This window comes from Rhododendron vialii, chromosome 4a (assembly GCF_030253575.1).
Source record: "Rhododendron vialii isolate Sample 1 chromosome 4a, ASM3025357v1".
Lineage (NCBI taxonomy): Eukaryota > Viridiplantae > Streptophyta > Magnoliopsida > Ericales > Ericaceae > Rhododendron > Rhododendron vialii.
The window spans coordinates 7455206-7480804 of NC_080560.1; the positions used below are offsets into that span (position 1 = coordinate 7455206).

The 25599-nt window shown below is 40.1% G+C and overlaps 1 protein-coding gene and 1 long non-coding RNA gene across 2 annotated transcripts; one reads left to right on the plus strand and one right to left on the minus strand.

Annotated features, from left to right (window-relative positions):
- The first annotated feature begins 10282 nt into the window (after window positions 1-10282).
- LOC131323610 (probable LRR receptor-like serine/threonine-protein kinase At3g47570) lies at window positions 10283-17622 on the plus strand. Its single transcript, XM_058355462.1, has 7 exons — window positions 10283-10348; window positions 12344-12417; window positions 12521-12770; window positions 13090-14440; window positions 14855-14950; window positions 16859-17112; window positions 17563-17622. Exons 1-7 carry the CDS (start codon window positions 10283-10285, stop codon window positions 17620-17622), a joined length of 2151 nt encoding a protein of 716 aa, XP_058211445.1.
- Window positions 17623-19768: 2146 nt separating this feature from the next.
- Window positions 19769-22611, minus strand: LOC131322985 (uncharacterized). The gene is made up of 3 exons (XR_009199045.1): window positions 22424-22611; window positions 22070-22383; window positions 19769-20359 (listed from the first exon to the last, which is right to left on the minus strand). It is a non-coding gene; the product is annotated as an uncharacterized LOC131322985 (long non-coding RNA).
- Between the last annotated feature and the right edge of the window lie 2988 nt (window positions 22612-25599).

Consider the following 25599-nt stretch of genomic DNA (forward strand, 5'->3'; position numbering starts at 1 on the left):
TATCGTGTTGGATACATGCCCTGTGCCCTCCTCGCAAGTGTCAACGTCGACTCCGGTCATTCTTGGGCGTCCATTCCTGGCCACTTCAAACGCTGTTATCCATTGCCGAAGCGGTTTGCTAAACCTCACTTTCGGCAACATGCGGATGGAGGTGAATGTGTTTAATATCGGAAGCCAAATGGGGGATGACGAGTGTGTTCATGAAGTCAATCTTATAGATTATTTGGTCCAAGAGCACGTCGATACTTTCTTATACAAGGATCCGTCGGAAGTTTGCCTTACCGTTGAAGAGGAGACATTTCTAGACTTACCGGGGGTGGAGTACTTGTATTCTTTGCTCGACATGGAAGATGTGTGTGAGACAGCTGTTTGGTCCCTAAAATTTGAAGCGCTACCACCTTTTGCAAGCAAGAGTCTCCCTTCAAGTGTGCAATTTCCAAAGCTTGAGTTAAAGGTTTTGCCCGATACTCTCAAGTATTCTTTCCTTGGGCCCGATGCCACTTTTCTCGTGGTGCTTTCTTCTTCATTGAATGAGCATAAAAAATCACGACTCTTGGAGGTATTGAAGCGGCGTCGCGTAGCTATTGGGTGGTCTATTGCTGATATTCAAGGAATTGATCCTTCCTTATGCACTCACCATATTTATCTCGAGGATGACGTCAAACCTTCCCGTCAACCCCAACGCCGTTTAAATCGCATTATGAAAGAGGTGGTCAAAGCAGAGGTCTTAAAGTTGTTAGACGTTGGCATCATATACCCTATCGCTGATAGCAAATGGGTTAGCCCGATACAAGTTGTTCCGAAGAAATCTGGAGTCACGGTGGTAGCCAATGCCGATAATGAACTAGTGCCCACTCGGGTCTCCACTGGTTGGCGAGTTTGCATTGACTACAGGAAGCTCAACTCATGCACTCGCAAGGATCATTTCCCTCTCCCGTTTATTGATCAAATCCTCGAGCGTGTTGTCGGTCATGCTTTCTATTGCTTTCTCGATGGCTATTCGGGGTACAAGCAAGTCGCGGTCTCTCTGGATGATCAGGAAAAGACTACTTTCACTTGCCCCTATGGGACGTTTGCGTATAGGCGAATGCCATTTGGGTTGTGCAATGCTCCGGGCACTTTCGCCCGATGTATGTTGGGTATATTCAGTGATATGGTGGAGCGCATTGTCGAAGTCTTCATGGATGATTTCTCGGTCTTCGGGGACTCTTTTGAGGATTGTTTATTGAATTTGGACAAAGTGTTGGAGAGATGCGAGGAGAAAAATCTTGTGCTGAATTGGGAGAAATGTCATTTCATGGTTACACAGGGCATCGTCTTGGGGCATATCGTATCACAAAAAGGCATAGAGGTGGACAAAGCGAAAATTGACTTGATTGCTAATCTTCCAACGCCCAAGTGTGTAAAGGACATCCGCTCCTTCCTAGGCCATGCTGGGTTCTACCGGCGGTTCATTAAGGATTTCTCCGCCATATCGCATCCCTTGTGCCATCTTCTCTCTAAAGATGCTCCTTTTGAATGGACCAGCGCTTGCAATGAGGCTTTTCAGAAACTGAAGTCGAGTCTTAGTTCTCCTCCAATCGTGCAAACTCCGGATTGGGAACTCCCGTTTGAATTGATGTGCGATGCAAGTGATTATGCTGTGGGAGCCGTTCTTGGCCAGAGGAAGGATAAGCATCCTTATGTCATTTCCTATGCGAGCAAAACGCTGAATGACGCTGAATGAACTACTCAACTACTGAAAAGGAGTTACTCGCAGTCGTCTTCGCTTTGGATAAATTTCGATCATACTTGGTGGGAACTCCTATCACAGTTTTCACTGATCATGCAGCCCTCAAGTACCTTTTTGCAAAACAGGACGCAAAGGCTCGGTTAATTCGTTGGATCTTGTTGCTCTAGGAATTTAATCTCTCTATCAAAGATAAGAAAGGAGTAGAGAATGTGGTAGCCGACCAATTGTCTCGGCTTGAGTTTGAAGACCGTAAGGCCTATCTCCCAATTGTCGACACCTTTCCCGATGAGCAACTGTTTGCTATTTCTCCTAGCCCTTGGTACGCCGATATTGTCAACTACCTTGTAACCGGGCAACTTCCTAGCCAATGGAGTGCACAAGATAGGAAGCAATTTCTCATGGAGGTGAAAAGATTCGGCTTTGATGACCTTTATCTTTTTAAATTTTGCCCGAACCTCATTATCCAGCGTTGTGTTCCGGAGGAGGATCAACAAGGGATCTTGCAGTTTTGCCATTCCAAGGAGTGCAGTGGCCATTTTTCCCATACCAAGACCATTGCCAAGGTTCTACAATGTGGCTTTTACTGGCCCACACTTCACAAGGGTGCGTATTCCTTTTGTCGAACTTGTGAAGCTTGTCAGAAATTGGGCGCGGTGACTCGGAGGAATATAATGCCCCTCACCAATATCCTTATCGTTGAAGTGTTTGATTGCTGGGGGATTGATTTCATGGGGCCATTCCCCATGTCGTATGGTTTTCTCTACATTCTCCTCGCGGTGGACTATGTCTCTAAATGGGTGGAGGCCATCCCGACCAAGACCAGCGATCACAAGGTGGTGCTGGAATTTCTCAAGGAGAACATTTTGTCCCGGTTTGGCACACCAAAGGCCATTATAAGTGATCAAGGCTCTCATTTCTGTAATCGGCCTTTCGAAGCGCTCATGAAGAAATATGGGATCACGCACAAGGTGTCCACCGCATACCACCCTCAGACCAATGGCCAAGCCGAGCTTGCAAACCGTGAGGTAAAACGCATTCTAGAAAAAACCGTTAATCCAAATCGCAAGGATTGGTCACTCCGTCTGACCGATGCCTTATGGGCATATCGTACCGCATATAAGACCATTTTACGCGCTTCGCCTTATCGGCTTGTATACGGTAAGGCATGTGATTGTGTCGTTTCCGTATCAAAAATAATTAATAAAATGAAACAATTACTACTACTCAAATGAACAGTGGTAAATATTCCGAGTATCGCTCCATAAGGATTATAAGGCTGAGTTACAGTTTTTCCAATTAATTTCTATCTTAATCCAAGAAAAATATGATTGATTGATAGTTTTCTAAAATTATTAAACAGTAATTAAAGTGTAGAAAGAGTTGATGGGAAAAAGCTCTAGGGTTTCGAATCCACTCTTCCCCCTCGTAACATAAATATGTTCCGATTACAGGTTAACTATTCGAATCAATTCGGATACCATAGGATTGCAAGCCCTAGCGATATCTCCTAAAGATAATTTATGAATCACCAATCGGCATGGACTATCTCTACTTAGCACGAATCGTCTTACCAGTACGAACCGTCTCTAATCAAGTACGGATCGTCTCATCAGCACGACTCGTCTTACATAGTATAGTCCATCTAACCAGTTATCACAAAACAATTTAAACTGTTGTATGAACGTGTATAAATCCTAAAATTTTATACATAAGATTTGCTGGAAAGAAGTATAAATAAATCCTTGAAAGTTATACAACCGTGATTCGAATAATAAAACTTAAATCAAAACATAAAAGGATTACTCAGAGTTCGAGCTTCATCTATACCCTAGAAGAGGGTTTAGCTGCTCATGGGAAGGAGTGAATCAAGTGTTGGTTTAGTCTCCATCCTCAAGAGCTTGCTGCTTCCGTTCCGTGCATCATCGAAAACCAAATCCGAAACCCCCGTCTACTCCCCAAACTGCCGAAGTCTTCAGTTTCATTATATAGGGCATTAGTTCATTAATCACCCCAAGGTCCTTCTGACTTGATGTAATGATAAACTAATGATTCAACTTTGAAGCATTCTGCACTTCAACCCCGAACATCATTTAACTCTTCTTTTTATTCAATATTTTGGACAACGAGCTCGAGCAACCTATAAACAAAATAAAAGCAAAATCAATATCAAGAAACAAATATAAACAGCTAACAAGTGTAGTTTGAAGAGCCAAAATATCAATATTTCGGCATTTATCAGCATGCCACCTTCCGGTGGAGTTGGAGTATAAGGCCTATTGGGCCATCAAAGCTTTAAATTTTCGATTGCCCGCCGCTGGCGCACAACGCAAACTCCAACTTAATGAACTGGAAGAAATTCGAAGGGATGCATATGATAATACGGACATTTACAAATCTAAGGTGAAGGATTTCCATGATAAGAACATCCAACGGAAAATTTTTGACGTCGGTCAGAAAGTTCTTCTTTACAATTCAAAACTTCATCTTTTTCCGGGCAAGTTGCGGTCCCGTTGGGTTGGTCCTTATGTAGTACAAACCATTTTCCCCCATGGGGCAATTGAAGTTGTGAACCCTTCGAATGGAAATGTTTTCAAGGTTAACAGCCAGCGACTTAAGCCGTTTTTGGAAAATTTTGCAAGTAATGAAATAACGGAGGATTTGATCGCTCCGGTTTATTTGGATGATCCATTGGTTTGACTTTTCGAAAAAAATGTTTTCACGGGGAGCTTTTGCGTACTTCTGGACTTAATTGTTTGGACGGCCAGGCCTTTTCGGAGGTACCCATCATTGACTTAGGTTTATAGCTTCGCACGCCGCTATTCAAACAAGGCTCGTGTTCCCAGCTCCGGTTAGTAAGGGCAAATCTTTTGTGGTCCGGTATAGCCACCTCTGTTTCGCTTAGGGTGTTGTCTATTTTGCTTTGCGACACCTTCCACGAACCATGGGCAGAAAAGTAGTACCCGTTTAATCACGTGACGATTCGGTGGATTTCAATACTTGTTCATAATAATTTCTGGGCCGGGCTACCACGAGCCGGCGGTACTAATGTCGTTTGTCTCCTATTAGGTAGTTGGTTCTTAAATCTTTTGCAGGGTAACACGCTACCGCACCAGCCTTGGTAGTTTGGGTCTAAAAACCGGGGTGAGAGAGGCATTCAGGAGCCCTAAGCATGGGTGCGACTCTGTGTTGCGGTTGTTAGCCCAAGAAAGCTCCGGCGATGGCTCTATGCGACTAGCTATGGTTCCGAAGGCGGGACCGAAAGAGTGGGCCTTGGAAGCGGTTCCGATGACGAACGATGGCATTGACAAAAAAATCCTCCAACTTGGTCGAGGTATCGGGTGGTTGACATTCCACCCCGTCGGTACATTTTTGTTCTCCCTTCCCTTATTTTCCGTCTCTTTGCATCGAGGGCACTGCATATTTCAAGTTGGGGGGGGGGGGGATTTTTCTTACATTTCTTTTTAAATTGCTTTTGCATAGAATTTTAAATTTTGTAAAATTTTATTTTTTGCAGAATCTCCCCTTGTTCTAAGTTACTTAGCTTATGCTCGTTTTGGTTTCGTATGTAGCAAGGACATCGATGTGAATGCATCTCTTGAAATTTGTGCAACTCATCTCGTTAACATGCCATGAACCGTGTGGAACAAATCTTTAAGTGCATTTGAGTCGGTTGAGTATGTAGAGTGGAGATTCATTTTTGTCGTATCCCATGTTTCTTTTGTTTATCGTACCCTTAGAGTAGGATTTCATCTTCTCTTGTACATACTTTGGTATTTTTTTATTCCGGTTGTGCATTGCAAAGGAGGCTAAGGTGTGTTTGAAAGATGATTCAAGGCATTGTTTTTGTGAATAAACCACATATTGTCACTTTTGATCCATATTTGAGCTGTGTCCGAGTCCAATTCTTTTGAAAAGCTTAGGAAACCGGTTGGAAGGGCGTGCGGGGTTGCACTTTTTGATTTTGGGTGTGGCTGGTGATAATTGGAGGTGGAGAATTGCTTTGGGGAGTCAATCTGCAACTTTCAGATTTCCAGAAGTTCTACAGGTAGGGAGGTCGAGCCTACCAGTACAAACAGCAAGCAGAAAGGCCATCTGACGGTTCAACAGGATTTCTACCGGTAGGGGATCAGTGCCTACTGGTAGGTCGGCTGATTTCCAGAAAAAAAATTTAAAAGGGCCCATCGGTTCATTTTTGTTTTAAACCCAAACTCCTCCTCTCCCTCCTCTTCCAAACCGACGGTTACCAAACTCCTTCTCTCATCCTCTTCAAAAAACCCATGGAAATCCACCCCTAACCCTTCCAAATCTTCACCAATCTTCATTAATCCCAAACCCTTTCCCCAATTTCAAACTCGTGGATCCACATCTCTCCACTGCACACACCCAGGTAACTCTCTCGCTCTCCACTCTAAATTTTCCCAAGAAACCCACCAAGTTAACACCCCAAATTCCATTTTCTCATCTTCTCTCCTCCCTAATCCTTCATAGTCGTTCCCCCATTTGTCCTGTAAACCCCAATATCTCAAACCCCCTAGCCCTAGATTCAAAAATTTCTGCCTTTTGCCATGTCAAATGTGATGTATTCGCGGGATATAATCGGGAAGAGAGTTGATCTGGGTACGCGGAAGAGGGACAGTGGGCCATCGAGAGAGCAAGGGGAGGAGCGCAGGAAGAAAAGAAAAGAGGAGGGAGAGAGGAAGAAACACATCGAGTGGGTGGCCACCCTTAAGGGGCGGAAAGTTACATGCGAGCGGCAAGTTTGCGAATTGGGTTGTTGATTTCTTTTCACGTATGAAATATGGTATTGAGAATTCAGAAATTGAGACCACAGTTGGCGGTGTTGACATGATAATAACCCCGGATACCATTGCTGAATACCTGGGTTATGAACGACCGGAGGCTGAGACCATCACGTATCCTCGACCTGATGAGGAGGATATTGATATGAATGTAGTTTACGCCGAAGTATTTGAGGGGGGTGTTGTTGGGGAAGCAGGAGGTGATTTGAAAGATGAGTATAGGACTATGAACAAGGTCCTGCATTACAACCTTTATCCCCGTGGGACGGAGAAGACACCGGGAGATTTGGAACTTGAATTGCTGTATGTGTTTATGAATCCGGTCGAGACCATGGACTATGCTAAATGGATTTTTGATCAATTGGTGCAATTCAAGCATTCAAACAAGAAGGGGTTGAATTTTCCATTTCCTGCAATGATCACCCAGTTTTGCCTAGCCAACGGTCTCCGCCTAGACAACCAAAGGCTTAACCCTAGCTCGCCGGGCCTTATCAACGCTACTTCGGAGCATAAAAGCAAGACGAATGTGACAAGGGCTCGTGAAGACCGTGCCCTAGCCCAAGCCCAAGCCCAAGTGCAAGGCCAAGCAGTTCCTCAAGCCGGCCCTTCCCAAGCCCCCTCAGGTTCCATTCCTCAGAAGAAAGGGTCAACTTTAAAGAAGCTCCTGCCTAAGCTATTGTGCTGTGCGGCTAAAATTCAGGAGGACCAAAGGAGGGCGGATCATAAGGCAAATTTTTACTATGAGCAGATGGCTGAAATGTCGGGGAGGAGGTACGAGCCCCCAGTGGAGTTAGCAATGGATCGCGCTATTGGGGAGCATCGTAGCCCAGAGTACCCGGAGGATGAGCTTAATGAGGATGAGATACGTGAGTTGGAGCAGCAATATGACCCGATGGTTTTTGAGCGCACCTTTGGCCCGGGAGCTCAGTGATGGTGGTAGTTTATGGATGTGTAGGAGGATGCGGGTGTTGGAGTTAGCTTTTGTCGAGTCGGTGGTTAAGTCAAGTCCTCGTTTATTGAGTCAGTCGTTTATTTTCCTTTCTTTATTTTTGTTTGGTTAGGTGTTTGGTGGTTTGGGTAGTCTAGGCTGTGGTTCCTGTCGTGGGTAATTTACCAGGCTAGCACAGGCCAGGAATCACTTTGTTTAATCTGTTTTTCGTTTCCCGTAACTCGTTATAAGCCAAAGAAGCCCTTAGTTGATTTCAGGTGCACCGGTGTGCTTTTTGCAATGCATTGTCGGAATCTTTTATTACTTTAGTTATGTCTTGTTTTGAATTTTAATAATCTTTGCATTTTTAGCTATAATTCTTTGTTGAGCGTTTCTTTGTTTGCATGCGTAACTCTTTTATTCCCGTTATCGCATTAGCCTTTGGTATCTGATCATGGGATATGTTTTGCATAGCGGTTGCTTCGTTCAAGCTTATGAGTTTTTGAGTGTTACCTTTGTGAGTGCTGGAATCGGAACTCGGTCGTACTTTCCCCCTCACGTGGTTCACTTGAATGAGATTTGTTTAATATAGTTCATGGCCTGTTTGTGAGATGATTGTTGCACCCTTTTGAAAAACAAAAATTAGTTTGATTCTTGCTACTTTGAAGTTCAAGCATATGTTTCGTACCTTGTTGTGTTGGGGAGATATGGTAGTTGGTTTCGTAGTGTACATCTTTTGCTAGGGACTAGCAAAGTCCAAGTAGGGGGGTGTGATAAGCCCACAATTGTGATTATATTCGGGCTTATCCCGCCCATTTTTGGTACGCGCGCGCGCATAACTCTATGTTTTTGAATGATATTGCGCGAAAGGTGCGTTTTTGGTGTTTACAGGTTCTTTTCGTTAATAAGGCGGATTGTACGCCATGAACTTATCCCATCGTGAATCGGGGACCCGTGAGGTCTAAATGGAGCAATAGCAGAGTCCGGAGGAGCAGTGTCGAAGCCCCGGAGAGTTTGGAGAAGCCCAGAAGAAGCTGATAAAAATCCGCAGAAAAGGAAGTTCTACCGGTAAGAGATCAATGCCTACTGGTATAATCCCATCCTACAGGTAGGAGGGCCTTCTGTACCAGTTCAGCGCCTGTCCAGAGAAGTCACAACTTTGCACCATCCAAGTTATACCGGTAGGAGATCAATGCCTACCGGTAGGAAACCAGTTTGTTCAGTAACTCCCTTTTGCTCGAAGCCGTTCTACCGGTAGGAGATCAATGCCTACCGGTAGGAGTCCCCAGTTTCTGCTGATGTTTATTTTCTTTTTCTTTTTCTTTTGTAACTTTAAAGGGGTGCTATAAATACCCATTTGCACGTTTTTAGGGTTATGTTATGTTATTTGGACATCAGCTCTTTCTCTCTCTACCGCCTCTTCTCACCAACTCTTTTCTCCCTCATTAATTGAGCATTGATTGGGGGATTTGGAGGGTGATTGCTTTCATTAATGTTGTAAGTTCCTTCGGGATCCTTATTAATCTAGTTTTTATTTCTGTTTTTAGCATGATTTCGTGTTCTCTCATCCGAATCCTAATCCATTTCACTTCTCCTTCCATTATGTGTGAGTAGTGTAGCAAGGTTAGGTTATGGGATGATTAACATCCCGTAACCAGGGGTGTGGCTCATTCTCCTCTCGGGAACTCCTGTTTACCAGCTTAAACATGGCAAGGACCGATTTTATGAATCAAAACTTTGAGGTGTTACTCTCTTGGATCAAATGTGGGCAAGGGTTAATCTTCTTGCCACATTTGATACCTAGAGCTATGTCCCTCCTCGTGTTTTTCTAAATGTTCAAAAAGGACCCCAAACATGTTTAACACTTTCGTTAAAAAGAGAAGAATCGAGCTTATCCTTGCGTTATGGGTGTTAGTTATCCCTAAACCGAGCCTTTAGTTTAATCTCCAGTCAAAAAGCCGTAGTTAGGTTAAGTAGCCAGTTAACCAAATCTTTCAAGTTGGCCGTCTAAACGCCAAAGATCGGTTAGCGGTCCTAACGCTAAAACTCTCTACAAGCTAATCTCTGAAACAAGTTATGGACGCGCTCCCTGTGGATTTGACCTCGAACTTCCGGGTATTATGCTTTCAACCGACCTAGCCCTACGCTTGGGGTATTCTTATTACAACACACTTAAATGTCGCAAGCAGGAGGCAAACTCCTAAGAACCTTTTCGATGATTCTTTTATCCAGAAGGGTATCTCCATAACTTCGAATTTGATTGATAATTCCAGCAACTCGGGAAAAGAACGTTTGAACGGATTCATTTTCCTTCATTGCTAGATTATCAAAGTCTCTCCATAGTGTTTGAAGTTTAATGGAGATAGCCCTATCATAACCTTGATATTCAATTTTTAATGTCTCCCATGCTTATTTTGAAGTTTTTGCACCCATAATTCGTGGAAAGATAGATTTGCTTACCCCACGTTGAATGTTGAGGAGAGCCAAAGCATGTCTCTTCTTGTTCTCCTTGAACTTCTTCTTCCTTGCTTCCGACCAAGTTGCTTCTTCTTCGGCATTTGCCGGTGCCTCGTATCTGCTTTCAACAAGATCCCACAATTCTTGTGAGACAAATAAAGTATGCATTTGGATGCTCCAATAGTCATAGTTCTCTCCCTCAAATATAGGGATGAGATTTTGTGCATAGTTGAAAGTGGAAGAGTTGGTCTCCATGGTGGATGAAAGAAGGACAAGGATGGATCGGTTAAGCCTGCTCTGATACCAAAATTGTTAGGGTGCTTAGTTATATTGGACAAGGGAAGTAGATTGTAAAGAAAGGAAGGGATGATTGAGGCAATTTTACAAAGGAGTCAAAGGCTTTATAGAAGTGCTTTTTCATTACATTCCAAAGTGAGTACAACTTAGCTCTATTTATAGAGCACCTCCACCAACATAGAATTCTCTTGAATTGTCTAGCTAGAGATAAGCACGTGTGCTTTAATTACAAAGATCTCCTAACTTCTAGATTTTTCTAGTTTTAACCCATGTGCCTAAATTACAAAACATATCTCATACTTTTTCTAGAATTATCTAGTCATACTCATGTGCATAAATATAAATATCTTCTAATGTAATTATTACTTCTACACACTTCTAATTATTTTAAACTTAGATATTTAAATACTTATTCTACATTGTTCTAGAAGATTACAAATTACTTTTTTTCTAACAGCACCGTCCGTTTATAACCCAATTGTATTGTCCATTCTCAACTCCTTTCAATGCAAACTACTCCTGCATCTGCGTTAAGCCGATTCATCAGAGAGAGAGAGAGAGAAGGGTACCTACTCGATTTCTGATTTGGGCTGTTGCCGATTACATTTTTCCTGAAGAGTGTTGCTGATTAGTAATGACAGAGAAAACCCTAGATTGCATAGGATATCCCTTGTTCATATTGCGAATTCACAAAATTTGTTTTGAACATGAGATTGCAACAATTACATATGAAAGCCCTAGAACTTGATCTTTGTCTCAAATTACTTCCCTTAGTTGTACTTTTTCCTACCAAATGCAACAGACTTTTAATCTAATAACAATGTCACCCCAGCCTGTCCTCACGGACAACGAACCGGACATTTTACAGCGGGTCAGGAGCCCCTATGGGCACACCTAGATGGTTGCTCTGCTGGTCATCTCCTCCCACCCGTTTTAGTAACCAAAATTTAATAACAATGCCACCCGCAGTATATTATACTCAACTTCTCTACGATGGTCTAATGTATTTAACACTTCAAAATTTTAAATTTTCATTTGTCACATCATGTCACAACCCAACCATGTCTATTGTATATATATCTTGGACATCTCCTTTTTGCGTTTAGTGTATCTAGTGGCTAGCTACAGAACCCAGTTGTGCTTGTTGGGTCTGTGAATTCTGACCCAGACTTGATTCATATTGTTAGGTCTTTATAGCGTTAATATATATATATATATATATATAGGTACTGTATCGATCAATCTCCATGACTATATATACTCACTACTGATTAGAACACAAGCCCTGCCCTCTACTGATCGATTGCTCATGAAGTTTTGTGTCTTGCACTTGGTAATTAATTTTAACAAAAGTAACTAATTAATTGTCCAGTTGCAGTTAATTAATATTCTTCTTGTTGTCATATAAATGTGTAACTATTCTCTAACTAATTCCGCAAAAAGAAAAGATCTATCGAGAGAAATTTTTTAGTGTCGGGTGGGTGTATCCCACGTGTTGCCCGCTCGGCACTCCCGAACAGTCCGATGCGCTTTTGGACGGCTCAAATTAAAACCTTCTCTCTCCTCTCCCCCCTCCTCTTTCTCTCTCATTTTTTTTTCTCTAAATCCGAGCCGTCCAAAATTGCATCGGACGACTCGATGTGCCGAGCAGGCACCACGTGGTACCCATCTAGCACTGAAAAATTCCTCATCTATCGATCATCTTTTATATATGTCATGGCTGGACAAGTTAGACACCCAGTCCTTTGTCCCCAAAACTCTCTGTAAAATGACACATCTTCAGCCAAGAGATTGTACTTTGAAATATGTCGTTTGCTTTGAGATTTCGATCATATCACATAAGCGCACGTATTCCTATGACATTTCGTTTTTTATAAGTCAGGGTGTTCAGGCTAACTTACTCTCACCTCAAATGAAAGACCAATTCGACCGGTGACTAGCATGGGCCACGTAAAACGGGGAGGGTGACATCGTTTCTTTGCGTGAATGGAACTTATGACGAAGTAAATTTTCGAATTTAAAATTATGAGTGTTGCGAGTGTTGGACTTTTCAAACAACAATATTACAGGTAAAATTCCAGACTCTATCGGAAATTTGTCATTGTTGATTGATCTTTACTGAAAAATCAGGGTTCCCTAACAATCTGTAAAAATCCTAACAATATGAATGCGAATCACAAATTAATACTACCAGCAAAAACAACGTAAGTAATCAAACCTACAACGCAGAGATATACGTGGAAAACCCCAAAACAGGTAAAAACCACGGGAAGGAATCAAATCACTATAATCATTGTGCAGTTACAGATATACCTATCCAAACGATGTAAATCCTCACAACGTTCTAAGTACTACCTGCCGAGTCACACGTACACCGCACCCAGTGATCTTAATTGCCACCGGCCTTGAGTCCACAAGCCCTCCAATAGACCTAATAAAAATAGCTCTTCAAGATGCCTGTTGCTTCGTTATGCCGCACCCTCTCTTTTTCTCCTATCACAGTATTATATATTTGGCTGCCCACGTTGCTTTGCCTCTTTCCTTTTATATGGCAGTGGTAAAACCCTAGGAATTAAAAGACCATGTCCATAATTAGTCCTCTTGTGATGACTTAATTTTTTACGTTACTTCTCTCATTTAGAAGGCAGTAGATTCCGATTGATACCCAAATCAATTCCTCCATCGATCCGTCTTCGCCAAAATTTATCTCGCTGTAGTCGATCCCTTTTTATCCAATTTGCTCACTCTCGATTACAAATAAAAAAAATTCCTTCCACTCTAATCTTATACAAACTCACTAGCCTATAAAAAATAATAAAATTACAGCTCGATATAAAATATGTGTTTTGTCGAACGGAATTGCCAATACAATTAAGACCCCGGAATTTGGTCCTTACATTTACTTTCAACAAAATAGACTTGAGGGGGCCATACCCTTGAATCTTGGCAACTGTCAAAATTTGTTGCTGCTGACACTATCTAATAATAACCTTAATGCTAGCATACCAGGAAAACTTTTCACAGTCTCCTTGTCAATTAGATTGGATCTTGCTCACAACCGTTTGTCTGGATCCTTGCCACTTGAGGTTGGAAACCTCCAACATTTAGTAGAAATTGATATCTCCGAGACTGATTTGTCTGGTGAAATTCTTGGGACTCTTGGAAGTTGTAGTAGCCTTGAAAACTTGTATTTGCAGCAGAATTCCTTTCAAGGATCTATTCCTTCAACAATGGAATCATTGCGAGGTATTCAAAATTTGGACCTTTCTCACAACAACCTATCCAGTCAAATTCTGAGATTCTTAGCGACTTTTTCCTTGAAGAATCTCAATTTGTCCTTCTACAATTTTGAAGGAGAGTTACCAATGAGAGGTGTCTTCACAAATGCAAGTGCAATATCTGTTACTGGAAATTATAGGCTTTGTGGTGGCATTCCTGAACTACGACTAGCTCGATGCAGCATGAAAAAATCAAAAAACAAGATGTCACTTTTGCAGACCTTGGCAATCACGATAGCTTCGGTATTCATTGGAGTAACCGCAGTATCATATTTCATCATATGTTTGTTCAAGAAGAAAAGAAAGACCGAACCTAAAGTTTCGTTGTTGGAAGATTCATTCTTGAAAGTCACTTATGGAGAACTTGTCAAAGCAACTGAAGGTTTCTCTTCAACAAACCTTCTTGGTTTTGGTAGTTTTGGTCGTGTGTATAAAGGTATTATTGACAAAAATGGGGAGTTAGTTGTTGCGGTCAAAGTACTTGACCTTCAAACTCGTGGCGCTATCAAGAGTTTCATGGCAGAGTGCGAAGCTTTAAGAAATATTCGACACAGAAACTTGGTCTCGATCATAACTTGTTGTTCTAGTGTGGATTTTCAAGGGAATGAGTTTAAAGCTCTAGTTTACGAGTTCATGCCAAATGGAAGTCTAGATGATTGGTTGCATCCAATTCCAAAGGCAAGTAATGGGCAGCGTGAGTTCATGGGACTCGATCATGTGCAAAGAATAGACATTGCCATTGATGTGGCTTACGCACTCGATTATCTTCACCACCAATGCGGAAGGCCGATTATTCATTGCGATTTAAAGCCAAGTAACATCCTTCTTGACAGTGACATGGTTGCCCATGTTGGAGATTTCGGTCTAGCTAGATTCCATGCGGAACTCACAACTCCTAGTGCAAGTAGTTCAACTGCAATGTGGGGAACCATTGGATATGCTGCTCCAGGTTAGAACATGATCATCTTTATCCGTATTCTACTATATCTGCCTCTTCTAATTTCAAAATCACCGAATGTCAGCTCATTCAATAGATTAGACACCAAATAGGATGTGCTTAATGCTGATCTATAAATGGGTGACATTTATGATGTGTAATTTGTTTTGGTTATCTTAGAACAGATCCAAGTCAATTCTTTTCCGTTTACTAAAACAAGAAGGGTTGCACACCTATTCTAATTATTGAATGACGATGCTAAAAGTAAGTAGTTAGTGTAAATGGCCCATTTACATGTGACAGGACGCACATGATGTAATGTAAGCAAGTTTTCTCTTTCATATCGTATCAATTTTGCTTTTCCGTAAAAAAAAAAAAAGAAAAGAAAAATCCTTCGGTTTTAATTTTGCATTTTACTAATGGCAGAGTATGGTCTTGGAAGTGAGATGTCAACTAGTGGAGATATTTATAGTTATGGGATCTTATTGTTGGAGATGGTAACAAGGAGGAGACCTACGGACTGTAGAGACCCGTATATTTATAATTATCGAAATGTCTTATTAATGCCTAATTTGAAAAAAAATAGGATTTATGTAGTAGATAATTGAATTGGGGTTTAAAGAGAATGAATGAGAATTAGAGGGAGTAAAAGTGTGATTTGCTTTTGAGGTAGTATAAAAGTGTGTTTGTGGTTGTAGGAGATAGAATTATCTCCTTGTATCTCTCTCTCTCTATCGTCTCTCTCTCCCTCTCTTGCTCTCTCACACAAAACTCCATAAAAAAACATCAAGAACCTTAAGGATCCATCTTCATTTCACCTCTAGAACGCAAGCCCGAGCTCGTATCGTGTTGGGTGGAGCTCGGAGAGAAGATCTCGGTTGATTTCAAGAAACTTGGAGATAGGGCTTGTTCAAATCGCTTTGATTTTGCTTATCGTCGCGAGGTAGGGACTTCTTTACCTCTTTTATGTGTTTATATGTTGGTTTGGTGTAAGAATCGGGTTTAGATCGTCCCCCTTCGTTCATTTCGAAAGCTTTCGAAATCTGCAGAAAATCGCCCAAAATCGCATGGGGATCGATCCCCCAACTTGGGGGATCGATCCCCCTTTTCATTTCTGGTCCAGCAAGCCCAGGGATCGATCCCTGGTGATGGGGGGATCGATCCCTTCCCTCTCTGGAAATTCTGCTCGTCTTTTGGGATTCAGCCCAACTTCAAACGGCCATAACTTCTTCGTCCGATGTCCGTTTCATGCAAATTTTATATGGATTCGAAGGTCTTGAAGTTAACTTTCCATTGCCATCAAAATTACCTAAAGACTCTGAGTACACAGAAAGTTATGAGTGTTAGAGTGGGGGTGTGTCAGTCTCCCAACATCCATTGGCTACTTCTATGATTTTTGTTTTATCATTATGACTTCCTATAATTAGTGGATGATATTCTTGACCCATTGACCTTCCGTTAGTGAGGAACGAATAGGGAATTACTTGGTTAAAATGTCAATGAGATGCAACTTGTGATTGAATGATTACTTGTGAACGTTTGTGGCATATTTGTGATATTGTTGGCATGTCGTGACATACTACATAAATAAATGTGGTCTTGGGAAAGTATTAACTTGCATATCATGTGAGAAAGTGATTGTTTGAGTTAGAAGTTGATTTAGGGAGTCTCGTAACGCAAGGGATGGTAATACGGAGACTTAGACAGGCCTCGTAACGCAAGGGGTGGTAATACGGTGACTTGAGTCGTTAGAGATCACTGTGACACAAGGGGTGGTAACACGGTAATCCTCGTGGTGTTATACGGTAACGCAAGGGGTGAAAATACCGATGGTGGAAATTTCGGATAGCGAGTCGTGTTGAGGCATTAGAGTGCATGAGTCTTGAGAATTGTGCGGCCATTAGTGATAATGGCATATCCTTGAATGATCGTAATGAATGTTGACGCACCTATGAGTTCATTGTTATCTCTTGATTGAACTATATCTCCTTGTTATTTCATTTGCACGTGGCTTCATATTTATACATAGAATTGGTAAAGATTTTCCTACTGGGCTAGTGTAGCTCAACCTAATCTTTCTTTTCAGGTTCAAACGCTGGACAATAGTTTGCATGTATTCATGTGCTTGGATGTGGAAGACTCTTAGAAGCTAATTTCATTGAGTTACATAATCAGCTTTGTAATGACTTCCTTTAGATCAAAATGAGTTTGTAACTAATTATCAAAAATTTCTTGACTAAATCATTTTGTAACTTAGTAATTGGTTGTACTTGTATTTTGACTCATTTGGGCCGGAGTGCCAATGTTGTATATTTTAAAATTTGGGGACTTGTTTGTAAAGTTAAACAGGTGGGAACTCTTTTGGGTATTATATATGCTATGCGATGATCTTTTATTGAAATGGGTTATTTCTTTATGTTCAAAATCAAGGGCGTGACACGGACAAAATATTCGGGGCAGACTTTAATCTTCATAACTCTGCAAAGATTGTCTTTCCCCAACGTGTTATGGAGATTGTAGACCCCATGCTTTTAACCGAGGAGAAACATGGCAAACATATAATGGAATATCTGATCCCCATCGTAAAGACAGGAGTAGCATGCTCTGCAGAGTCCCCTAAAGACCGAATGAGTATAAATATTGCACTCCAGGAGCTTCATCTGGTCAAGAACAATATTTTGAAGGTTAGCAAATGAAGATCTTAGTCAATAATTTGTTAATTCACCCTTCTATATATGGTATTGAACCCTTTTATCTGAGTGTGTCTTAAATCCTCTCAATTGTTTTGTCTTCCTGGGCCGACATCTATAGCTAGACAAAAATTGGAAGCAAGCAGGAATTCAATCACCTTGGCAATGCCCACCATGCCCCTGCAGTATGTATGTATGGGACTAGAATCAATTTGCTCAATGGTGATTTTAATGTCAAATAATTAATGCTTTCATCTTCGACTGCAAGAATCATATGTTGGGACCACATCACCAATATTTCAATTCATAAGTTTCTTAGTATGTCTACGCGCGACTTCTCTTAGCCCTGTTTAAGCTCAGCAAATAGTTTGCGGTGCCGGGATACTTGAAGCTTTCTTATAGAAATGAGTAATGCTATATAGATAGGCATGTATGTATTTGTAGGGAAATATATTTTTGTATTATGAATACGTGTTCTTGAGACTAGTTTTCTTGGTTAATTGACACTAAACTACCAATTAAATATAGGAGAGGGGGTAAATTGGAAGGAGGATTTGTTGGGATTGGGTACATAGAGATTATCATCGTCGAAATAACTTTGATTTTGTCAGAGGAGATCAAAAGGAGTAGGAGATAAGATGATACTTACGCTAGAGTAACTGTAATTTTGATTTAGATGACCTATTTTATTGCGGATGGAATTTAAAGGAATAATTATAATGGGGCAATATGACATTGAGGATATTATGAACATAAGTATTCAATTTAGGCTCTGTTTGTTTGGGTGTAAAACAATTTCAGCAAAAACATTTTTCACATTTTCACTTGTTTGGCTGCACAAATGCTCGTAAATTATTTTACACTAATTGGCGTAAAATGACTCACGAGGAGAAAGCCTGTAAGTTGTTTTCCAAATTGACGAAGTAATGAACACTTGTCACGTAATCCATCATCATCTCATTCGCTTGGCCTTCGGTGGACAAGCAGCACTCTTGGCAACAACCAGGGGCTTCACACAACCAAGAAAACCATGGCAACACCTGTCAATTGGTTTCTTTCAACAGCTGTTGAGCATATGTTTATTAAAAAACCCATTGTTTTGGAAAATATTTTTCATTTGCAAACCAAACAACAGAAAATAAACGTTTAAAGTTTGTTTTTTGAAAAAATGTTTAACATGAAAAATATTGTAAAATATTTTACATCGAAACAAATGGAGCCTTATTTGAGTTTAGCTAGGTAAACTATATGTGACAAACTCTACGAAAGAAAATTTGCATATTTTTCTCCATCATATTCATTGGGTAGTGAGCATGCAGAACTACTTCTTTTTTTTGTTTTTTTTTTTCTTTTTTTTATCGGCATGGCTATGCAGAACTGCTCAAACTATAATTTTTATCTTCGGAAGCTCTCCAACCAAAGTTTCGACGAATCCCCTTTTAGGAGAACAAATTTTGATGACATTGAAAGTCCTACACACCCATCCAGTAGAATATTAATCTCTCAAATCCTAGAGGTTACAATTGCACGAGGCTCCCTTGCAATTGTGACTTTTGCAGTGTTTGGTGAATTAAGGGTTAGACGTACATAGCCTCACCTCCGCTAGGAGAGAGACTATTTTTGCAATTGAAACCTGTGGAAACTTTATGTCCATCTCAAAGCCAATTGACAATGATTGAAGAGGTCCCAGATGTTATTAAGTGATCACTCATTCCACTCCCAAGCAATGTGGGATTCTATTTCCTTAACATCCCCCTCACGTGCAGCCGCATTTGAGGTCTATCACGTGTGGCCACTTTTGGGTCCTATCATCGTGCAGCCTTTTTGCTGGTCTGTCATCGTGGGGTGTGGATTATTAATTTTTAAAATGTGGGGTGGAACGGGCCCCGCTCTGATACCATGTGGAAACTTTATATCCATCTCAAAGCCAATTGGCAATGAGTGGAGAGGTCCCAAATGTTATTAAGTGATCACCCCTTCCATTCCCAAGCAATGTGGGACTCTATTTCCTTAACATCCCCCCTCATGTGCAACCGCATTTGAGGTCTGTCACGTGTGGCCACTTTTTGGGTCCTATCATTGTGCAGCCTTTTTGCTGATCTGTCATCGTGGGGTGTGGATTGTTAATTTTTAAAATGTGGGGTGGAACGGGCCCCGCTCACGTGAGGGGGGATGGAAGCACCCTTACCACTGTGCCCGGGCAAGCACCGGGTCAAAAATCGCAATAAGGATCTTCATATGAGTGGATCCTGATCCATTATAAGCATTTCAAGTGTAAACAAATACTTCCATTTATGAGACAATATATACTGCAACAAAATCTCAACAAAATAACCTTCAATTCTTTGATCCTTGTCTCTACTTTCCTGGGTGTGTAGATAATATGAAACAAATTACATAAGAGAGCCTCTTATATCAGCCTAATTACTATTCTCAAAGCAGATAATATGAAACAAATTACATAAGAGAGCCTCTTATATCGGCCTAATTACTATTCTCAAAGTTGTATTTGTATTCAGAGATTAGTCTTCGGTTTTGTGAGGCACCTCGTCACTGAGTGCATAGTCACAAATTCATCCGGGTGTATGCCCACCTATCACCCAACCAAAAAAATTATGATACTAATAACAAATCGTATTCCAATACAACTGGGGGATGGAAATGGTTATAGGAACATGAGTTCTCAGTTAATTTGTGTATGAAAGAAAATACACATCTGTCCTCATTTATTTGTGCATTTCCAATATCATGGACATCACACAAAATCGTCTATGTTTTCTGACTTTTTTTATTAGATGATTATGAAAACTTTGTCTACAAAACCTAAATGAGATCTTTTAATTGCTAGAAAAGATCTTGAAATCTTTTTCTACCAAAAAACAGTATATGTTGACCTGATAAAGGCATGACTGCCAGAAAATGACAAACAATGTGGAGTGGGGACAGAGGGAGTACGAGGAGAGACAAAAGACTCCAACTAAGCTTTAAAGAAAATCAGTGCTCTGATAGTTAGGGGAAACAACTTATAGGCTACCCGTATGAATATTCCTTCAAGTAACTCCACACGTCAACAAACAGAAGCTCAGATGCCAGTTCGAAAGAAAATTAAGTAGGAAGAGAAGCTAGTCAGAATGAGCAGTATGTCATTTCTTTCCCAACTAGTTCTGAGGAGTGAAGTCCAGCTTACCATGCTATCAAATTGTGCCTTAGTTGCTCCACACTTGAGCACAATAGCAATGCCCTGAGAAGGATATACCAAATAGTATCAGGTGTTGCATATGAAGATATCAACTAAACCACAAAGTAATCCAGAAAAGTAGGACATTCATAAGAAGTGCTATAGGCAGTACTTGAGGAATACCACCTACTTGAGATACAATGGGATCTGCCACAATAGGGGATACACACTTACGAATCATGGTAAAATTTTGAAAATGTCCACTTAAAGCACATTTCTTGGCGCACTATATATGAAAACATTTTTTACACATCTTCCAAAGAACTACTCTCTTCGAGTTTTAGGCAATCACAATTTAACTTTTTTATGCATGAGATAAAAGATAAAGAAACAAACAGTGAAAAAGTTAGGGAACACTTTGGAACACTGAATCCAGCACTTTCAAATATCAATGTGCCCTATTTTGAAAACTGTGTTTCAATCTGCAATCACTAGGGTATTAGCATTTTCCGGCAGCATAGATCCAGACATAGGCAATGCAAGACAATTCGTGTGGAAGATTCAATCATTCTAATCGAAACACAAAGGTGAAAGCCCAAGTTCATTACTCTGGTTCCGCCCATCAGTGGAAGGGCACCATGGGAGCTCTTCTTCTTTTTTGCATGGCAATATAGGACTAAAGAATTAACTCGATATGGAACTCTGAGAATTTCAGTTTTTCGATGCTCAAGCCTTCCCTAAATATCACTATTTGTTGATGATCTTAATAAAACACAAAAATAGTAAGCCTCAAGTTCCATGTGAATTAAGAAATGAGGGATTCAAACCTATATGTAGCTACTGCTCAAGAACTTAAAATACCTCCCAATCTTTACACCAAAATTCAATTAGACTCTCAACCTTTTAAAAACTTCAATTTTACTCCCAACGTTATCTTCCGTTAATCAAAACACCCCCTTCCGTCCGAATGACTAACGGATTGCGTTAAAAGCTTCGTTAAATAGCGTCCCGATCGACTTTCGATGATCCGAGCCGCTCAATGTGTTCAAAACGTGATTTTAAGGGTATCCTCAAAAAATCAGTAAAAAAAATGACCGGGAAGGTTTTATCTAAACAGTTTTTTATTGAATGGTTCAATAAAAAACTGCTCAGATGAAGCCATTTCCGATCATTTTTTTTGTTGATTTCTCGCGGGTACCTTTAAAATCATGTTCTAATCATATTTAGCGGCTCAGATCATCGAAATTTGATCGAAAAATGGGAGGTGCAGACCGAAGCAAAATCCGGACATCCAAACTTGAACAAAATCCGGATTGATCCGCACCTCCCCTTTCCCAATCGAATTTCGATGATCCGAGCCGCTCAATATGATTTAAACGTGATTTTAAGGGTACCCGCGAGAAATCAACAAAAAAAATGGTCGAGAAGGCTTCATCTGAACAGTTTTTTATTGAACCATTCAATAAAAAACTGTTCAGATGAAACCCCTTTCCGGTGATTTTTTTGTTGATTTCTTGCAAAAACCCTTAAAATCACGTTTTGAACACATTGAGCGGCTCAAATCATCGAAGTTCGATCAGGACGCTATTTAACAGAGCTTTTAACGGAATCCGTTAGTTATTCGGACGGAAGGGGGCGTTTTGATTAATGGAAAATAACGTTGGGAGTAAAATTGAAGTTTTTAAAAGGTTGGAAGTCTAATTGAATTTTGGTGTGAAGGTTGGGGGGTATTTTGAAATTTTTCCTGAAATATTGGACAAAGACAACCAATACATGCATAATCTCAGCCGCATCCAGCCCACACATGGATGCTCCAAGAACTTTATCTGTCTCTGTATCAACAACAAGCTTCGTAATGGTCTTCTCTTGCCGTCTACAGACAAAAATGTCAAGTGACAAATGGAGTTTTAGAGATAAGCATTCTTCACAACGTAATAAGAGCGAAACAAATTACATGTCACATGTTAGTCAAGAATGATGCCTAGTTGAGAGAAGCAACAATTTTGTAACGTATATGGAACTCAATTGTTCAATTCAGATGCATGATAAACATGAACCGCCAATTTAGTGGGCCTAATATCCAATGGCTAGCAAATGGCATGTATTCAATGCCCTAATATAGTGGACAAATTGGAAAATACATCAAAATTTGCAGTTGCGAAACAGCTCTGGGCTATCATTATAACATTTGATATAGGCCCCTACAAATGGCAAGAGAAAACGTATAAAAAAGAAGAGGTTATAAACACATGCACCACGAATGGCATACTGAAAAGAGATGGGAAACTGAAAATCGAAGTTCTATGTCCTATATATCAATGGGCCCCCACAAAGCAAAATAACTAATAATCGTAAACAAAATACATGTTACAGATGACAAGAAATAGTAAAAAAATATCTCCAACCCTGGGGATTTTGGAAGTTCAAACCTAGATAAAATTGAAGAATGTGGCCAAAACAGCAATAAAGCACTGGAACAAATAATAGTAAGTGCATGAGATAAAATTAAGTTGTGTAGGCCAAGAACTCTTACCCTGGACGAGGATGGAACTCGAGGAATTAGCTATTTACTTTCAACAAATCAGCACTGGAAATTCCCCTAACTTCAAATCCATTGAATTCCGAAACCTGATCGAGGAAGATGGCTGATCTCTGGTTGTTGGTTGGCAAGAAAGAGAGGAGGAGAGAGGGAGCAACGGGATGGAGGGAGAGAGCAACAGAGCGAGGGGGGGGGGGGGGGATTGTTTCAGCGAGGTTTTTAGAGTGATTTGGGTGGGAGGGTTTCACGTTTTGGGGAGGGAATAGAAAGAAGGGGAACGACGTCTTGTAGTAGAAGGGGTATTTTTGTCCACCTCTATTTTGAATTCCATGTATTGGGAAATATTTTTCTCCTTCCCATGAATTTTGAATTCCTAAAAACTAGTCCATGACCTGGACATTATTTGCATTTTTGTCCGCTGTTCTGCAATTCCCCCTTCAAAAGAAAGGGAAAAAATAGGTGGGAAATAAGGAGAAGATTTTGGGTATACAATAGACGACGTCGTTTAAAAAGGGATGAAATTTTGCGGGTTGATTCTGGAACTTCACATAATTATACTAAAAACGGCATTTTTTGAAGTAAAGCCGGTTTTAGGTACTTTTTGCCGGCATTTTATACCTAATGCCGTTTTTAAGGTTATTTTAACCGGCAATTGTATTAATGCCGGAAATAACCAGTTTTACCGGCATTTTATAAAGTGCTGGTAATAAAAATTCCGTTAAAGCCTCATTTTCTTGTAGTGTTGGCAAGAAATTCCAATCTTTTTGTTTCTGTTCCATCACATCCCTAAATTCAAAGAGCCTGGAAGGACTTTTAGCTTTTAGGTATCATTTGACTCAAAAAATCATTGGAGAGATTTGCAAAGAGGCAGAAAATTCTTAGGCCATTAAATGATGGCCCCACCAGTCATGACCAGATTTGCGGAAATTAATTCTTCATATTGCCTAACCGTTTTTGACAGACTTAATGCTGGAAATTCTTGTCTTGTTCACTTCACTACTATACTCAAAAAATATTTTTCAACTCAATCATTACTCTCATTTTTCTCTTTAACTTTTTAATCATTACTCTAATCTCTCTACTCGTTAACAGGATTGTGACAGGGAGCAAGGTTTAGAAAGTTACATTCTTGTTGGGTATCCAGACAAGAAAAGAAAGGACATAATTTACGTTCGTGGGCAAATGCAGAGAGTGTTGGTAAAATTTTGCTTTATGAACTTTCTCTTTTGCTTATCAAAAAAGAAAGAGAAACAAAATAAAAAAAACACATAAAAAAATAAAAAAATAAAAGAACTCTCCCTTTTTTTTCCTCTGAGTTTCAAACAAGAACAGAAATGAAAATAATTATTTTTCTTTCTTTTTTCTTTCATTTTGAGGTTCCAAATAAAGTCTTAAGACGATCGTTGGATGAAATTGATCTTGATCATTCCGACTAATATGTCTTGTATCCCACATGGTCCTTCTACTTGATCTGGACATAATGTCTTTCTACTAGAAAGATCCATCGGTAGATAGTAGATTTGCACCTTAAAAATAAAATGACAAAAATTCTAAAAATTAACTAGAGAAATATCAAAGCTGGTATTGATTTGCAATTTGTATTTTACTCATTATAATTCCAATTGAAAACGGGAATGTAAAACGCAAAAAGATCCTCTCCATAGTTAATAAACGGTCCTCGATCTTGAGTTTTGTTAGGCCTTTCTTAAGCTATTCCGATGATAATGAACGTTCATTTTTTAAAAACTTTTCAAGATCATCGATCATGCCCACAATCACAGTGATCGAATACCATTGACTACCACTTTCAGAAAACATTTATCTTAATAATGTACAGAAAATATACATTTTCAAGCTTTCCAAATCTCGGGCCATGGCTACAAGGACTTTGTGGTTGTGGTTCTAAAATTTCTGGAAAGATTGCAAAGGGGTTGAAAATTCTACGGCCATTAAATGACGGGCGCCCCACCAGAGACCAAAAATGTGGAAATTCTTATTTCTGAACCTTCATGTGCCTTCGGCCGAGCTTGAGTGAATTGACCGATTCAAAAAAAAAAAAAAACTTGGACCTTCATGCTATATATAGGGAATTCAGAGCTCAAACCACACACGAAATATTTAATTTGAAGATGAGTCCAGCAACCAAATCTCTCTCTATTGATCTCCTGGCCGTATTCCTCTCCCTCAGTCAATTGCTTCAAGTCATAGCCATTGCCCATGACACAACATCCCTTAGTCTCATTAACACTATTAATGTTGCTAGCAACGAGACTGATTTCCATGCATTATTGGCCATCAAGTCAAATATTTTCACTGGAAAACAAGATGCCTTGAGCTCATGGAACGAATCTCTCCATTTCTGCCACTGGCAATGATGCAGAATGGAAATGGTTTATTATTTAAGAAATACATTTTTAGTTTTATTATTTTGGTTATAAATTATTTTTGAATATTCTGCTTTAAGTGCCATTTGTTTTGGCAAGTTTTCTTTTAATATTTAGTATTTTGAGATCAAATCTTTTGATTTTGGTAATATTGAGTCAAATAGTGATTCACCGGGATTCAGCTTCCTGTTTTGCTGATTCCTTTATGGTCTTAGGTTTTTAGTATAAAATAAATTATAGGGTGACATTAAAATGGAGTTGTTTTATGATTGAATTAATGAAAATTTGAGAAGTTTCTCAAAATCGTTCCATTCTGCATCAGAGTACCTCTAGTTCATACCTATTTGTGTTTATGTTTCAAAGAGAGAATCTTTAACATA

Excerpts from the sequence above, each read along its gene's own strand:
- LOC131323610 (XM_058355462.1), top strand. The coding sequence starts at position 10,283 with ATGATTGAGGCAATTTTACAAAGGAGTCAAAGGCTTTATAGAAGTGCT. Across the intron at positions 14,441-14,854 it reads CATTGGATATGCTGCTCCAG|AGTATGGTCTTGGAAGTGAG; the intron begins GTTAGAACATGA and ends TACTAATGGCAG. Across the intron at positions 14,951-16,858 it reads AAGGAGGAGACCTACGGACT|GGCGTGACACGGACAAAATA; the intron begins GTAGAGACCCGT and ends TTCAAAATCAAG.